The 17,962-nt window shown below is 54.1% G+C and overlaps 1 protein-coding gene across 1 annotated transcript in view; it reads right to left on the bottom strand.

The window, feature by feature from the left end:
- The window catches only part of IGSF21 (immunoglobin superfamily member 21), a 252,328-nt gene that overhangs the window by 75,402 nt on the left and 158,964 nt on the right, over window positions 1-17,962 (bottom strand). Inside the window, exon 3 of the mRNA XM_057537082.1 lies at window positions 5,518-5,639. Within this exon, the coding sequence (XP_057393065.1) occupies window positions 5,518-5,639 (122 nt within the window). The remainder of the gene's footprint in view (window positions 1-5,517; window positions 5,640-17,962) is intronic.

The following is a 17,962-nucleotide window of genomic DNA, read 5'->3' as shown; positions in this document are numbered from 1 at the left end:
CTCACCTTTGCCTCCTGGCCCCTGCCAGTCCGAAGCGGTGGTCCAGCTCCCCCTCCCAGCTTCACTCAGGTTTGGAATCTAAGTCCTGAGACCTATGAAGAGACCGCTCTCTCCCTCCCCAGACCCCTCTGAGGAAAGCTTTGTCTTCCTTTCCTGACCCCTCCAACCCATGCTCCGCTTGGCAACCAGGGTGAGCTTTACAAGACACATCACGTGAGACCCCAACCTTCAGTGGCTTCCAGGACATTGAGAATAAAAGCCAACTTGTTTCCTTGCTCCCTGAACTCTGGCCATGCTGGCCCTCTGGCAGCTCCTAGATCACGACAAGCTGTTTCTCACCTCAGGATCTTTGCACTTGCTGTGCCTTCTACCTGGAACGCCCTCCCTACCTCCAGCCTGGTCTGTCGGGCTTCTTTTATCCTATAGATCCCTGCTCAGATGTCTCCTACGAGACCTCGTAGCACGCTCCCCCTCCCCCCGCCCCGCCGCCACACATGCTCCACGACTCTCATCATCTCCGTCACATTCCCTTATTTCCTTCATCACCTACTGAAGATATTTTCCCGTATTCTTTCAAACACATTTTTATAGTCTGTCTCTCCTCACCCCCTACATCATATGACTTACCAGAGCAGGTCTGATTATGTCTTGTTCACCATTTTATCACCAGCACCGTCCCTGACATACAGCAATTGCTCCATTCCTTTGTGATAAATAAATGATGCCCGGGTTGGGGGAAGGTGCGGAGGCCTGAATTCCTTCTTCCAAAGTTTATCCCGCAGCCGTGAGAGCGTCAGTGGAAGACATCCACCAAGCCTTCTACCACTAACTCATCCACTCCACAATTATCTACAAATTGTCCACATTGGGCAGGGGGTGCTGGGCTGGGCAGCTGGGGAGATGGCAGTGAAGACATCACCCCCAATCCCCATCCTCGTGGGGCTTCTGGTCGAGTGCAGGAGGCACTTTGAATACCCGGTGTCAGGGCAGTGAGTGTGGGAGGGGAAGGGCACTGGGGTGCCTGGCCCAGTCTGGGCCGTCAGGATGGGCTTCCTGGAGGAAGCAACATTTAAGCTGAACCTGAAAGGATGAGCAGGGCCTTGGCAAAGAGAGGTGGGCAAGGCGTGGGAGGGGCTCACTCTTGAACCCTTGAGTCTAGATTTCCCTCACCACCAAATGAGGGCCAGTGAAGCCTGCTTGGTGTTCCTAGGGACACCCTGGGCTGATGGGATGGGACATGGACTGCAGAGGACTTCGGGAAACGGAAGGCACAACGTGTGTGTTGGGGGGAACAGGGGCTGGTGAAGGCTCGCTGTGATTCACCCTGACCTCCAAGGAGGTCACAGCTGCCATTTGGGGATGGCCACGTTCTGCAGGGATTAACGAGTTTTGCCCACACAATCTTCCCCTCAGTGAGGGGGATCCATCCATCTGGTCCACTTGTGCCCGGCCTGATGGAACAGGTGGACGGGGCCCGAGGCAGGGCCTGAGAGGGCAGGAGTAGAGGATGGCAGATGTGCAGGATGCCTGCAGGTGGGACTGTTACTAATATCCTATGTTCCCACTTAGGGGCCCCTGAGAAACAGAACCTGAGACAAGGAATCAATTGGGAGCCAGTGGCTTATTTAGGAGGGTATCCCAGGCAGCTGGAAAGGGAGTGGGGATTGAGCGGGAAGGAAGTCAACACAGGTGCATCCTGGAGGTTATTCAGTCCCGCTGGGGAACTCGGGGACAGTGGAGAAGACACATCTGAGTTGCCCCACTGGAGGGACGAGGGGACTGGGGTTTCATCTAACACCTCCCATCAGTCATTGGCTGAGGCTGCTCCCAGACATCAGCTCCCTGGCACTTGGGCTCCGATGTCTGCCACACCTGCCTTTTCCCCACCATGGATGGCTCCTTCCCAGCCCACAGGTCTCAGCCCAGGGCCACCTTCCTGGGAGGCTCTGCCTGACACCCCAGCACCTTAGTCCTCCCGGCACTGCAAGCTGCTCGCCCCTCGTTACGTGATCACCATCGGACTCACATCTTTGTGGAATGTGTCATGATAAATTTATTGACGTCTTGCTTCCCTTGTTTCCTCTCTGTCTCCCCCACGAGAGTGTAAAGCCCTGTCTTTCTTGTTCCCCACTGGATCCCCGGCACCTGCATCATACCAGGCTCCTAGTAGGTGCTCAGTTAAATATCCTTTGAAGGAATAAATTATTGTCAATTCCAAACTGGGAGTTCTGGGCTCTGAGGCTCAGAACTAGAAAGGCATTTGATCAATGGAATCTTTGGGGTGCGTGGAGGGGCAGTGACCTGCCCAAGAGGTCATGAACTGGGGCCCCACCAAGAGGTCATGAACTGGGGGGGGGGGTCATGAACTGCACCCCCCAACCTGGGGACAGAAGCCCTGTCACCCCACCTGACTCCCATCCCTCCGGGAACCCCACCAGTGGGAGGAAAGGCTCTGGGAGTCCCTAGGGCTCCCCTGGCTGCCCAGAAAATTGCTCTCTGCCAACTCTTGGTAATCTTCTCAGCCTCATTCTCTTCCCACTTTCCCCAGCTGAAGAGGAAGCAGCCCAGACAGCTGTGGAGCTGGGACTCTCTCTAGATGAGATGCATTAATTTGTAAACATCTTCATTTATATGTAAATGTGGAGTCCGCGCCCCTCACCAGCCCTAACGAAGCCCTGCAGCTGCTCCTGCGGCTGCAACTCTCCGTGACTGGATCAGACTCTCCAAGAGGGTCTGCTCCTTCCTTCCCTTCTTCTGTGGCTTCCCCGAGGCCCCCTGCCCTGCTGCTCTCTGCCTGGGAGACCCCCCCATGGTAACAAAGGTTCCAGAAGAAGGCTGGGGAAGAAAAGAGCACTGGCTGCAATTGAGCTGCTGTGTGACCTTGGACTAGTCTCTTCCCCTCTCTGAGCCTCGGTTTCCTCAGCTGTAAAATGAGAACGGCAGTGTGGTGGAGGGGTAGGATGAGGTGGGTTGAGGTCCAACCAAGTTGATGTTGTTATAGCAGGGGACCCTTGGGCAAGTCCCTTGACCTTGCTGAACTTTGACCCCATCTGTAAAATCAGGACTACAGAAAATAATAATAATAATAATAATAATAATAATAATAATACCTGCCTGCATTCCAGGTGTTGTTAGTGAGGATCAAGAGAAAGAGTGCACAGGGAGGGTTTTATGAGATTTGGGAAAAGGTGAGGGCTTTTTTTTTTTTTTTATGATGAGGAAAGGAGGGCTTTTCTAGGCAATAACAGCGTGCACGCACCACTCAGCAACTGTGGCTGCACTTTACGCAAATTATTAACTCAACTCACGAGGTTGCAGTGAGCTTCTTCCTGTTGTCATTCCCTTTTAGAGACTGGGAAACTCAGGCACAGAGTTACCAACCCAAGATTACACTAAAGCAAGGGGGTGGAGGAGCCAGGATTAGAACTCAAGCCATCAGACATAAGTCTCATCAAACCCCACAACGATTGTTTAAGCCAATCATATTAAGCCTGCTTTACAGGTGAGGACACCAAGGCAGAGAGAGGTCAAGGTCCTTATGGTCCAAGGTAACTCAGCAGGAAGTAGCTGAGCTGGGATTTGAACCAGGTCTTTGCGTACCAGGGCCGTGCTCTGGATACATGAGATGGTGGGGGTCAGAGCCAAGGAACCACCCTGGAGACCATACCTGCAGCCACGGGTGGGGGACTGAAAATGATGGTATGTGGGGAGCTGTTGCTTCTCAGAGACCTTGGTAACCAGGCAGAGGTGTGGCAGGTGGAGACGGGTTTCTGGGAAGCCTGGAGGTGATCTAAATGTCCACTTGTGCAAAATCATCTGTGGCTCCCAGGATAGCTATTTTCTTCTCCAAAATGAGTTTTTACCTTTTTTTCATTTTGATGATAACTGGTGGGTCTTAGATGTGCTTTAAGGCACCCCAAATCATTTTTGGAAGTGGGTATAGGAGAAATCATAAATAGATGGATGAAGGTATCTGTGTGGCCATTTGTACACCTCTTCGGAGCCCCTTCACATCCACATTCTCACCAGATTCCCCCAACAAATGCTGGGTCTGAGCTCCTAACACAAAGCCCAGAGAGAGGAGCACCCAGAAAGGTCCTCCAGGGGAGCACACCCACCTTCCGTTCTTACCAAAGTGGGCATGGAAGGACCACCGGCCAGATTCCCTATGCAGGGCTGGATTTACCCTTTGCAATCTTCTTGTCCCATTTTCTACTTTTATCCACAGGGAAACTGACACCCAAAGGGCCAAGGAGGGTGCCCAGGGTCATCCACTCAATTTGCAAATTTTATTGTGTACCTACTGTGTGTCAGGCCTCGTGTTGAGAGCTGAGGATGCCAGGTGAAGGGGGAGTACCCATTCTGTCCTGATGCTCATGGTCACAGAGAGAAGGACCAGCCTGTGTGTGGACAGTGGGGCCTTATCCTCCTGGCGGGTCAGGGGTAAAGGCATAAGCGGGGACGCGGCAGGCACCCCACGGAGCACAGCGCGAGCCAGCTTGTCTCCTGCAGCATCTCCCTGTGCGCCTGGTGTAGCCAGGCTGTCCTCTAGCTTTGGAGGAGACTGCCACTTTCTGCCTGGCCACCAGGCAAAGCATTTGGCTGTGTAGTGTGAAAAAGCATGCACACGTGTGTGTGTGTGTGTGTGTGTGTGTGTGTGTGTGTGTGTGTGTTCTGGAGGAGCCGCAGCCATTGGCTTTGGGGGAGGTCAGTTCTGCTGAGGTGATGGGCTGTCTAAAGAAGGTGTCCCACAGGAGGACCTGCTCGATTGGGTTCTGAAGGCTGAAGAGGAGTTTACCAGGTGACCAAAGGGAACAGCACCCATCAAGTGTAAAGGGTCAGAGCAATAAAATAGGATTGGGGCCTTTCAGGCAGCGGGTGGGAGGGGAGTGGGGCCGTGGGCGCCCACACGCCTAGAACACAGCAGGGCCTAGAATGGGATCCGCTACCTTAAAGTCTTCTAGGAAAGGGGTAGGGGTAGAAATATTAAGTATCTCCATCCCCAAGCGCTCTTCCTTCCCCATCCTGTTGCTGCTTTGAACCTAGGGTCCGGTTGTTTAGGGTCTGTTTTCCTTCCCAGGTTTAGAGCCCGTGGGGAACAATAGGACGTATTCCACAGGCTTCTGAACCGGGTAGAGCTGGTTTACATCCCACCTCTGGCATTTCTGGCTGTGTGACTTTCGGCATATTGCTCACCCTCTCTGGACCTGTGTCCTAACCTGGAAAGGGGTTTGGAAAACCCACTTTGCGGGACTGTTGCAGGAGCCGTCTGGAGAGGCCGACATAAAGGGTCTGCTCCATGTGGCAGAGCTGCAACTTGACCCCTTCCTGCTTCTTCCCTCCAGGGGGTGATTCCCCTTGGGAATGGGTCCCCCTTCTGCAGCAGAGCCCCAGCTCTGCCTTCCAAGCCCATGGAGGGTGATCCTGAGACCCCCCTCCCCACTCCAAGAGCATTGCGTGTGGGATAGACATGAAAGGGCTGGAGAAGGGGCCCCCCGGACCCCGCCCGGCCCTCACCTCACGGTGGACTGGTACACCAGGTCCTCTCGCTTGCGGTAGTTCTCCATGTGGGAGAAGTTGGTGGAGAACATGGCGTCAAAAGTAAAGATCTTCTGCTTGATGGTGCCGCCATCCGTCACCTGCAACAGAGCACAGAGGAGTCACAGGTGAGTGCTCAGCCAGCCCTGCCACCCCTTTCCTCCAGGCGGTGAGTGGGCTCCTGGTATGCTGGGGAGATGCAGGCAGCCCCAGGAGAAGCCTCTGGGGGGAGATGTCACAACCATCACTATTATCCTCCCAGGTCATCCCCACATTACTGATGTGCAGGCTGAGGCTCTGAAGTCAAGTGCCTTCCTGAGGTCCTACAGCTAAGAAGGAGTAGGGCTGCCTCTTCTTCTGGCCCTTTCCGATGCACCAGGCGGTCCCACTTCTGCATCCCACTTGTTGGCCTTGCGAAAATGACGGGCAAAACTTGGGGAGCCGCAGACAGGGCCAGAGAGTGTGAATGTGTTTTGCAGAGTCAGCCAGAGTCCCAAAGCCATCCCCGCCCAAGGAGAGAGGGAATGGGGGAGCAGGCCGGATAGAAAGAGAGAAGAACTGGGGCCAAGGGCAGTCACCTGTGCCAAGATCTCATACGGATTCAAACAAGCTAAATTGCAATAGTTTCCCATAAATTCTTCAAGGGAGAGGACCAGAATAGCTAGGGAGCCCAGAGGAGGGGCAGGTCCCATCCTGGGGATAAGGTAATCATGGAGGGCTTCCTGGAGTAAGCAATACATAAGTTGTCTTCTGAAGGAAGAGTAGGAACCAGCCTGGTAAATGGAGGGAGTGCTTTCTAGGCAGAAGGGACAGCAGGAGCAAAGGGCCTGGGGTGGGAAAGAAGCATCTGTGCTCAGTGAAAGGAGGCTGTGTTCAGAGTGCCTGGGGCAGAGAGGAGGTGAAGAGAGTAGACTCTGAGGAGTGAAATGGGAGCCACATCAGGGAGGGCCTGGTGGGCAAAGGAACTCAACTCCCCCGAAGGCCAAGGAGGTGCAGAGTTTCAAGATCTATTTACAAGCTCCCTCTGGCCTTAGAAGAGATTGAAGGGACTTGTCTGGAGACAGGGGAACCTGGGGAGGCTAGGGAGAACCCAGTCTACTGACACCAGCGATGGAGAGAAGAGGACAGTGTGGGGGACTTGCCTGCCTCTGGCTGCCCTTGAGACAGGCCAGGAGGTGGGTCAGGAAGTCCCCATTTCACATAGGAATACGAAGGAGGCCCGGAGAAGGCAGGGGCTCTCAGGAGGTGGTAATAAAGCCCACGCTGGAAGACAAAGGCTGCTCAGGTGCCCAGCTGTTCACAGCTGATTAAAAGCCGGACCCAAGTGTGCCCTAAGCCCGCCTGCCGCCTGTCCGCATCCCCCTCCCCACGGCTGCGCTGCCTCCCGATAATGAAAGTGTTACTCCACAAAGCAGCAAGGTACGTGTTGTCACTCTTTCAATTATTTATCTGTTTACCCGGCTGCAGTTTTCCGCTTGTCTCAGCAACTCTATTACAGAGTTGCAGCCTCTTGCCGCTCAGCTGGGCTCCTCGCTAACAGCCTGCAACAGGGAGGCCTCCACTTCCTGGAGAAATGGAATTAACTCCCTGTGGCTCTGTGTGCTGGAGGCAGGAGAGGGGGCTGGGGCAGGGGTTTCTCCAAGGAGGTTGGGGGAGGGGGGAGATGCCGGGGGTGGGGTTTCTCCAAGGGGCTTGGGGGAGGGGGGAGATGCTGGGATGGGGTTTCTCCAAGGGGCTTGGGGGAGGGGGGAGATGCTGGGATGGGGTTTCTCCAAGGAGGTTGGGGGAGGGGGGAGATGCCGGGGGTGGGGTTTCTCCAAGGAGGTTGGGGCAGGGGGGAAATGCCGGGATGGGGTTTCTCCAAGGAGGTTGGGGCAGGGGGGAGATGCTGGGATGGGGTTTCTCCAAGGGGCTTGGGGGAGGGGGGAGATGCTGGGATGGGGTTTCTCCAAGGGGCTTGGGGGAGGGGGGAGATGCCGAAAGGTGCTTCCCCAGCCCAGCAAAGGGGGCCCTGGAGCTCGGGTCTGCCACCTTCTTGGGAGGACTGGCCCCCCGGGGCGGCTGGCCTCCTTTGGGCACATCGGGACCCCAGCTGACTTGGACCACATCTGTCTGGCCAAGGTGGTAGTTGTGCTGGTTTAGGGAACACAGATTCAGTGCAATCCAGCCAGCATTTATTGAGTGCCAGCTGTGTGCCAGCCACGAGCTACAAGAGTACGGCTCACGCTCCCCAAACCGCAAGCTCATGAGAGTAGGAGACCTCTATTAGCACCGGGGTCCCCGGGAAGCCCCGGCTGGTGAGGGTTAGAGTGATGATAACACACTCACCAGCTCCAGGACCCTGAGAGGGATCAGCGGTGGGACTTCCCACTACACGGTGTCTCCTCGCTGAGCTCACACCTCTGCGTCTCCCGCAGGCTCACCCACCGCTCATACACTTGACTTGTTCCCTCTCTGAGGGCTTTGCGCTTTTCTGACTGTGCGTGGGTGCAGTCAGAAGGCAAGACATCTCATCCTCTGGTCCTCTCACATTGCCTCTCACCCGCTTCCCAAACGGGATGATGAGAATGGAGGAAGAGTGAGGAAGAGGAGCAAAGTACCTTTAAACCAGGCCCCTGAACTGGGGGACAGTTTTGCCCCCTCCTCCTCCTGGGGACATTTGACAATGTCGGGAGCCAGTTTTGGTTGTCACAACTCAGGGGCAAGACGTGGTCCTCGTATCTACCAGGTAAAGGCCAGGGATGCTAAAACCATCCTACGAGGCAGAGGACAAGCCCCCAAAGAATTATCTGGCCCCAAATGTCAACAATACCAAGGTTGAGAAATCTGCTTGAAGCACATCTCTTTGTATAGAGCGGAATAGACAATAATCTCCCATTTTGCAGATGAAGAAACTGAGGCTTGGAGAGGCAAAGTGATTCATCCGAGGTCCCACAATGGGCTCTTGGCAGAGCTCTGGCTCCCAGACCAGGGTTCACATCCCACCCACTAGGCTGAAAAGGGCTGAGGATGAACTAAGTGCCTCTCAGGCCCTCTCTCTCTACACTCAGCGGCTGCCTCATTAGGAGGCAGGATGCCAGAAGCCCAGCGGAGGTTTGAGTAATTTTCCCCTAAAGTCGTAAAAGTGGAAGGCATCCTGCCTGTTTGACTTGCAGCCTCGCCTCCCTTCAGGTACTGCTTTTTTATCTCCTCCTAAAATGCGGCAGCCCTTATCGTCCCAATTTCAAATTTCACTCCACTTTTTTCTTTTTTATTATACAAAGGAGGAAAAAAAATCTGTCAGTAAAACTGTCTCCTCAAATTTATTCTCCGGGACTGAGGTTTTTATTAGTGGGAAAATACACCCACACCCCACACGTACTCACACATACCCACACACCCCAGATAAAGCACCGAAGAATTATCTGAATCGTAAATCACTGTTTCAGGCCCAGGGACAGGGGAGTTTCAAGGACGCACCTAGTTTTACTTTGGTTTTATTTACATCTTTTTCTCTGGGGCCCGCCTCTGGCTGCTGTGGTTAAACTGGCCTCGGGCAGCCCTAGACAAGCACTGATCTCCTTCCAATCAAGGCATCCACTGTCCCAGCTCCTTGCAGCTGGCTCTCAGACCTCCCTCAGCCTCAGGGAAGGTAAAGGAAAGTAACAGACTCCAAATTCACTCTCAGGCCCCAGGCCAGTGGGCAAGTGGCTATTTGCAAGGAGGTTATTCTGTAGTTCTTGGAGGTTTGAACCCCTCACGACAGAGGCTGGGAGGGGGTGGGGGTAATCACAGGCTGTGGGCAGAGGGCATGGTGTAAGCCTGAGAAGATGCTGGAAGACATCTTCCCTTTAGTTCTAGAAACATGTCGCCAGGCCTAAGACACGCAGGCACGGTTCCAGGCCCCATGGGAGAGAAAGAAATTAATGTCAGACACCGTTGCAGCCCATCACAAGCTTATTCACAGTCTGGTGAGGGAGATAACACCACTCACAGTTAAGTGAGAGGCCAAAGTCTGGGAGATCATGGCTGTAGCAACAGGTATTTGCCAAGTGTCATCTGAGCCAAGAATTCCTTTGGAGGGAGGGGTGATCACAGGAGTCTTCCTGGAGGAGGTGGGCCCTTTTCAGGGGGTATCTAGTCTCAGGCTGCTTCTCCCTGCCTATGGGATGCTTTTGAGCAAGAAGCAATACTGATTTCCCATGCCCCAGTCGAATTCTTGATTTTGGTTACAACTTTGTGCTTTTGAGCAAGCTATTTCACCTTTCTAAGCCTCAGTTTCCTCATCTGTAAAATGGGGACAACTCAACCCATCTTCTTGGGAGGATTAAATGAGACAAGGCTTGGAAAGATCGCCCAGTGTGTGGTCAATGCTCAGTGGAGACAGCTATTTTTATGAATACTAACACTTCTCTGAACCACCTCTTTTTCTGTGTCCCTTCTCACTCTTCAGGGCTGGAGAGCAGAGTATCTCTTGCTGAAAAACCAGAGGATGCAAAAAAGCAGTAAATGAAAGAAGGGGGTCCATTTCTGGAGAGGGAGGCGGGTGGGAGGAGCTAGAAGCCAGCGTGAGCAACTGAGAACTGGAGGGCTGGGGGTTGTGTGTGGGGAAAGCAGAGGCCCAGGAACTTGCTGAATTATTATATTATTATATCAGCCCAAAGAGGCAGCTCGAGGAGGCTCAGATCAAGGATGTGGTGGCAGGCTGGTCTCGGGGGCTCCAAGACAGCCCCCCGGTGCCCATAGTGGGTTGGGACCAGGAGATCAGGGCAGACAGAGAATGACAAAGCTAGCGGGGGCAGTCAAGGTGCTGTTGGAGAGCCAAAGATGTGTGGGTTTTCCCTTCCCCAGAGGGAGATGTGCTTGTGTGTTCATTCACTCATTCATTCATTCAACAGATTTTTAGTGAATCAATAAACAGGGCTTGAATGTGGGCTACTTCTAGAACATAAGCTCTAGGAGGGCAGGGTCTTTATCAGCCCTGTTCATGCTCTGCCCCCAGAGTTGGGCACGTGGTTCTTACTCTGTAAATATTTGTTAGAGTGAGTTGAATCCTTACCACATTCCAGGCTCTAGGGGGCGCCATAAGGAACAAGAGAAGCCATTCCTGCTGCTCTACAACACAGACCTGCCCCCAGAACAGCCTGCTGTGCCCACGCCCCAGTTTGATGGGGCTTCCCAGTAGGACCAGGCCCGGGGGGGAAGGTGGAGGGACCATCCGTGCAGGGACGCTCGAGAAGGAACCAGCGTGGATCTGAGGTATTTTTTCTCAGAGGTCATTCTGAGACAGGCTGGGACCTGGGACCCTTTGCTGCAGTGCTTGCACCTGGACAAATTTCTCCTCAAGCAACCAAATACAAAGAAACTGTATGGGACTAAAAATAACTGAATGCATGCACAGTTGGGGCAAATTCTGGACCAAAAGATCCAAAAAGACCAAAAAAAAACCCCTATCTGCCACTTCTGAAGAGCCCAGAGCAAAAACTGGGTGTCGGGAGCAAAAGCAGGGTACTGTGCATGCCCCCTGCACACAGAACACCACAAAGGGACTGGGGCAGAACACCTAAGCCACCTATCTGGATACACCCCTACCCTCACCCCATCTAAGGAACCAGCTCGGCCCCCCCGCTCGGCGAGCGAGCAAGGGAACCTCTTACTTGTTCTCGCTCCCCCCTGCTACAGCAGGGGCCTCAATAAAGCCTTGCCTGAATTTCTTGTCTGGCCTCTAGTCAATTTCTATTTCTTGGGAAGGTCAAGAACCCTGGTCGGTATCAACTCCCCCGACTGTTCAGCTACACTGGATGGAGACCTGGGTTCTAAATCTCTCTGCACGTCTCCCTTCTCCAGGCCTCAGTTGCCCTAAATGCTCAACGAAGAGACGTGGGGCAGGGGGACCTCTGAGGGCCATTTCTACCCCGAATGCCCAAATGTTCTGATTCTAGAACAGCTGGCCCTAGAGGCCACACCTATTCACGCTCTGTTTGCCCAGCCAAGGCTCAACAGCTGCCCACGGGTCCCAAGCCTGCCCGACCGTGTCCCAGGGCGCCGGCTGTCCCCGACCAGCAAATCTGGCTTCAGCCAGGCTGGGTTGATTTTCAAGTGGAGCCACCAAAGCGTGGCAAATGGACTGAGTCCAGCCAGCAGCGTGAGAGCCTGCAGGGCCGACCGGGGTTTTCCATTTGAAAAACAAATAAGTCTCCAACTCTAGCCTCCTCCCAATGTCCCTGGGTGCCCTCATCCGGAAGAGAAAAAAAAAGAAGGGGGGGAAAGTCAGCTCCCCCACCCGCCAGCCTCCTTCTCTTTGTGTTCCACAAAACCAATTACAGGTTGGAAATAGCTGTAATAAACGTGATATCCCACTTATGGGCCAATCCCGCCACGGCTGGAAAGTGTAATAGTGGCAGAGAGTGAAAACTGCTGGTGTATTTTGCTGGAGCTGTTTAAATTGCCTGCCTACATCATCCCAACTCCTCTCCAGCCGGGAAGGAATTTGCTCTCCTGGAAATGGAACAGCTGAGGTTTCTGTGGCTGGGCAGTGAGAGGGACAGTTTGCAAGGAGGGTTTTTAATGAACTGATTAGACATGGAGGAGTGATGGCGCCTGGGCTCCAGAGTCAGGCCAGCCCAGGTTCAAATCCCAGCACCGGCAGGTTCCAGGCGGCTCCCAGGCTATTAAAATGGGCAAGAGCGGGCTTCCCTGGTGGCGCAGTGGTTAAGAATCCGCCTGCCAATGCAGGGGACACGGGTTGGAGCCCTGGTCCGGGAAGATCCTACATGCCACGGAGCAACTAAGCCCGTGCACCACAACTACTGAGCCTGCGCTCTAGAGCCCACGAGCCACAACTACTGAGCCCGCAAGCCACAACTACTGAGCCCGTGCGCCTAGAGCCCACGCTCCGCAACAAGAGAAGCCACCGCAATGAGAAGCCCGCGCACCGCAATGAAGAGTAGCCCCCGCTCGCCACAACTACAGAAAGCCCGCGCCCTGCAATAAAGACCCAACTCAGCCATAAATAAATAAATAAATTTTTAAAAATGGGCAAGAGCCATGGCTGCCTTATAGAGTTGTAGTTGCAGGGAGAGGGACACTGAAAGTGACGAATGGTGGCTAGAATGCTGGGCCAAGTGTGAGGAGGCTCGGTTCCTCCTTGGGGGCTGTCACTTCCTGGCTCTGTGTTCTCAAGCAAGTCACTGATAGTCTTGGAGTCTCAGTTTCCTCATCTGTAAAGTGTTCATCGGACCTATGCCCCAGTGTAGTTAGCAATACTTTTTAAAAACCCAAATATATGTGAAAGCTTCTTGTAAAATGTGATAAGCACATCTAAAAACTTCTGCCATGCGATCGTCACCTAGAAGTCTCTTCCCCACCTCACTCAGCCCCGAGTGCCTAGCATGGGATTGGCACATAGTCTGTCCTTATAATGTACGTTTGTGTAGTGAATCAACAAGTCAGCGAAGGAAGGAATGTTCTAAAGTCTACTTAGATGTGTCTCTATCCAACCACTTAGAAATTACACTGAGAAAGCTGCCTCCGAGGCCCAGTGCAAAAGATCAACTAGTGTTAGAGAAAGGCTTAGACCAAGTCACCCTCAGCATAGGGCTCAAGCCATTTGTGCATTCAAGCATTCGCTTACTGATTGAGTTCCTTTCATGAGCTGTGTTCAATTCCGGGAGGACAGCCATGGACACAGCAGATGAGACGGTGAAGAAACATAATCATCTCACTTAAATGTCTGCAATGGGTGTCTTCCAGCTCCTCCAGCAGAACCTGAAGCCAAGGAGGGCTGCGACTTTGTTTTGTTCAGTGTTGTATCCCCCACTCCTAGGACAGAGCCGGCTACAGAGGGGGCTCTCAGTCAATATTTTTATAGAAATGAACATGTCTTCTATAGATGCAAAAACTGAAGCCACTGAAGGGCTGCCACTCACCCAGGCTGCCCAGTCTGTCAGTGGAGGAGTGAGGATTTGAACCTGGGTCTGATTCCGAGGTCCAGAGTGGAAGTGGCCCAGGCAGTAGGGTTGATGAAGTATTGGGTTGGGGCAAGGAAGGGAGCAGGTATTCTAGGCAGAGGGAAAGCAGGGTGGGGTGCAGGGCACCTGCTCAGAGAGGAGCAAGGCGAATAAAAGTGGAGAGGAAGAGGGGACAGAGCTGCAGCCTCCCCCTGGCTTACTGTGTAGCAGGAGGGGCACAGGGTTCCTGCCTTCCTTGTTGCCATGGTGACCCTGGACCACTCTTCCTCTAGAATCCCTGCCCACCTGTTCTCCACCCTGAGTCTGCTCCTGCATCTCCTGGGCCTGGGAGCTGGGCCAGGGGAGCAGTCACAGAGAGGAGAGGGCAGGCTTCCCTGGACCCTGGGGGAGGAGGATGCCGGATTCCCAGGGATAGCAGGGAGGGGTGGGAATCGTCAAGTCAGGTGCCACTCACCACTCCGGGTGGCCAGATCCCACCCCAACTCCATCTCCCTTGTGAGTCCTGGCTTCTGGCAGGGCTGGGCTCGGGGCAATTGGCTTCCCCTCGTGTGTGTGTGTGTGGGAGATCCGGTTTTTAACAGGGACAGCTGGTGTCATAAATTGCTTGTCTCATCTGGTTACCGCGCAAAGGCAGACAGCAGCTCAGGGATGAGGTGTGGGGCAGCCCGGGGGCCCGGGGGCTGGTAAGAATGGCAGGCAGAGGCGCGGTGGCTGGCTTTGTGGGCACACACATGGGCAGAGCCTATGCAAGTGTGAGGAGGTGCATGTGCAACGGGAGTGAACACAAGGGGGTCCCAGGGGCTGCCGGCGGCCAGCTCATGTGGATGAGCATGAGTGCAGATAAGAAAGCCTGTGTTCAGGGGGTGTGGGGATGGGCATCTGTCAGCAGGGGCGAGTGGACAAGTCTACATGCCTCTAGGCTGCATATAAGGATGCATGTGTGTGTGTGTGTAAAGCAAAGCGATGGTGAGAATATTTAGTGTCGTTCTAGATGTTTGGGGAAGAACGTGAGGGTTTGTGGGTGTATAAGAAAGATTGTGTGTGTGCACAATCAAGGTTGTGTGTCAACTGTGGATTCATGGTGTGTGTGCACGTGTGTGTGCGTGAATGATGCCTGTACCCATGGAGTAAGCCCAGTTTACACACCCTGTTCCCTGCTCTGGGCCGGGGGATAGGGGGCATCAGCTGGGGTGGGTGTGTGGGGGGCATGTGTCTGAGAAATGCCAGGCTGGGAGACACCATCACGCCAACTCTGTCCTCTTGCCATTGTCCCCCCCCTGGGCAGGCTCCCACCAGCCAAATGCAAAACCACGGTCAGGACCCAACCACCTGAGCCCCCAAACTCCGCCAGACACAGGATGCTCTGAGACCTCCCCTCGCCATCTCCTGTGTACCCCCCAAAAGCCACGCTGCAGGGGCTGGCGGGCAAGAAGCAGGGGAGACTGGAAGGACCTGAGTAGATGCTAGACACTCAGACTTCTGTGCACAGCAGAATCACCTAGCCAGGTGGGAGTAGGGTTTGCAAATGGCAATTTCCCTGGAAGCCCATCCCAGAGGTTCAAATGCAGTGAGTCTTGGGTGGAGTCCGGATTTGGGATTTTTAACAAGCTGCATGGAGTCAGTTGAATGCAGGGGTTGGGGACCACAATGGGGAGACCCTGCCCTAACTCCCATGGACCCTCCCCCAACCAAGGCCTCTGCGCAGCTTTCCCAGGTGCCATAACCTTGGCGTCTGAGAGGTCCGGCCACTCAGCGCAGGAGGGACCCTTGACTGTCCCATCTAGAACCTGCACGTTATAGAAGGCCAAACCAAGGCCTTCTGTGAGGGGAGAGACAGGCCCAGGGCCACACAGGAAGGAGGTGACAGGGCTGGGAGCCAGGTCCTTGGCTCCGAAGCACCTCCTCTTTGCACCACACCCCACTGATGCTTGGGACCCCAGAAACCAAGGTTCACCATCAAGTGCTGTACAGACGCGGCACCGGGGATGTTCTTGTCCATCCTCTGCCTTTGGGTCAGGGTGGTCACACCCCAATCCCTGCTGTCTCTTCCCTGCCTCCTGATAATGATCCCCAGCACTAGAGATGGGCCCCATGGTCATGTAGTCCCCCCCAAAGACAGGGCTCTCCCCAGTATGGCTAAAGCTCTCCCCTGCCATGTTCTGGAAGCAGTGGGGCAGGGAGGCAGGAGGAAGGAGGAACTTTTTCAACCATCTTATGTCTCCCTGACATACCTGCCCTCAGCCTTCATTCCTCGAACCCAAGTGACTACACTTCTCATTCAGTCATTCATTCATTCACTTTGTTCATTCGTTCAGCACCTCCTGGCAGCCAGACCTGTGGACAGAGGGTGCATCAGACAAGGTCCTGGCCATCAAGGAACTCCTAGAAAGGGCAGGGTAGGGGAATCACAGAAAGAAACATCAGCAGCACGTGCTTGCCTGCCATGGACTGCTCGGCGTGGAACGGAAGTGGCATAGGGCAGACAAATAGAGAGCTCTGCCAGGGAGAGCTCAGGCAGTACCCACAGAAGAGGGTACACTGAGCTGTGCCTTGGAGGAAGGAGAGGAGTCTGCAGGGCAGACAAGAGGACGCAGGAGGGCACTCCAGACACAGAGGATGCCAGACAAAAGTAAGAGAAAAGGCCAGGCATGGGTGAAAATTGATGGGGAGTTTCAAGGTGGATTTTGCGAGATGCTCTGTGGGATGCCGGGATGCGGAGTGTGGCCGTGGAGCTGGACCCCGTGTGAAGGGTCTGGGTTTGGTCAGAATGCTAGGTTCAAATCTAATGCAAGATCTTGGGCAAGTCACTTCACATCTCCCTGCCTCAGTTTTCTCATCTATAAAATGGGGATAACAGTAGTACCACCTCATACGTGGCTGCAGGATGATTTTTGTTCTTCCACGTAAATTGCTTAGAAAGGAGCCTGGAATACAGTAAAGGGTCTATAATTGTGTGCTATTTTATTAGTTCTAAAATGCTCAGCACGGTAGATATTACGTAGTAGATATTATTATTGATATTATTTTGTCAGAGGGAGATGGGGAGCCACTGAAGGCTTCAAGCAGGGGAGTGACGGCTCCCGCCGGGGTCAAAAAGATCCCTTTATCTGCAGCGTGGACAACACAGCTAGGGGCAAGCAGGTCTGGATTGGGAAGAGGCCTTTGGAACAGAGAGAAGAGATCACTTTTCCAGCCCCCTTTTCAGGGCTGTGACTTGATTTTTGGATCCCCCAAGCTGGCTGGGCAGGTGTGGGTGTGGGTGGGGGCGTGGCTGAGTCTTGTCTGATCCCAGCATCTGCGTGTCTGTGTGCAATCCCCTGCCTGTGACACCCCAAACAGCGTCCCGCAGTGCCGTGCTCAGCGCTCGGTCCCCATGCCACCCCCTGGGCTGCCTGTCAGCGAGCACACCTGTGTGGACAGGTTGCGTCCAGCAAGGGCTCATCGTTGGGACGGATGCCCAGCTTGTGCCAGTCTGGTTGACTGACACAGGCAGGAGGGGCTGCCCGTAGTGTGGAGGGACCTCGCTGTGCCAATCTGCAGGCCCTCCACACTCGGCAGGCGCTGCAGATGACCAGGCTTCTGTCAGCGTGATTGGGCGCTGGCAGACCAGTGGACATGACCCAACAGCCGCCTGCGCCAGGCTGCCCACCTGCTACCCAGGGGGCGGGGCGCGCTAGCGAATACTGCCAGGCCAGCACATCCTGCCCACTGTAATTAGCACACGGCATGCGGGCAGCCGGCCCAGTGGAGCCTGTCCGTCTGTCCGTCTGCAGCTGCCCCGGTCAGCCCCAGCAGCCTGCTGGAGAGAAAGAGTAAGAGCCTGGGCCCCCTCTTGGCTCAGCCACTAAGTGGCAGTGGATGCTGGGAAATTTGCATTCTCTCTCTGAGCCTCAGTTTTCGTATCTGTTAAATGGGGCGGAGATGGCTATCTTTAAATTCACTTCCTGCTATTTCGTGCAGGTGGTGTTAGCAACAGGCAAACTCCGAGCAGCATAATTCTGCGATCTGAGGGGTGACACTAAGCTTATCCAGCCCTGCTCATTTATTTCTTCCTTCAACAAAGATTCACTGTGTCTCTACTATGTGCCAGAGACTGTTTCAGGTGCAGGGGATAAAGTCATGCACAAGCCAAAGACCCTCTTCTCCTGGAGACCTCATTCTAGTGGGAGGAGACAGATAATAAACCAAATTAAGGAATATGGAAGAAACACATCAGATCAGGACAAGTGTCCTACAGACAATGAAAACAGAGTGATGGATGGAGGAGGTGGGGACCACAGCAGATTAGGCGGCCAGGGGAAGCCCGTTTCTGGAGCTTAAATTTTGTATTTAAGCTGAAATCCCAGTGAGGAGGTGGGGTCAGGCTGCTTGGAAAGAATCAAGTTGCTTTCTGCCAGCTCCTTATGAAGTCATGTTTGTTCAACGCTTCTGGCTTCTCATGTAGTCCCAGCAACACCCCTGTGGGCAGTGCTGTC

The sequence above is a fragment of the Balaenoptera acutorostrata genome, chromosome 1 (genome assembly GCF_949987535.1).
Source record: "Balaenoptera acutorostrata chromosome 1, mBalAcu1.1, whole genome shotgun sequence".
In the NCBI taxonomy this organism is placed as follows: domain Eukaryota; kingdom Metazoa; phylum Chordata; class Mammalia; order Artiodactyla; family Balaenopteridae; genus Balaenoptera; species Balaenoptera acutorostrata.
Note: the sequence above shows the minus strand (reverse complement) of the source record. Positions and strands in the feature narration are given on the sequence as shown.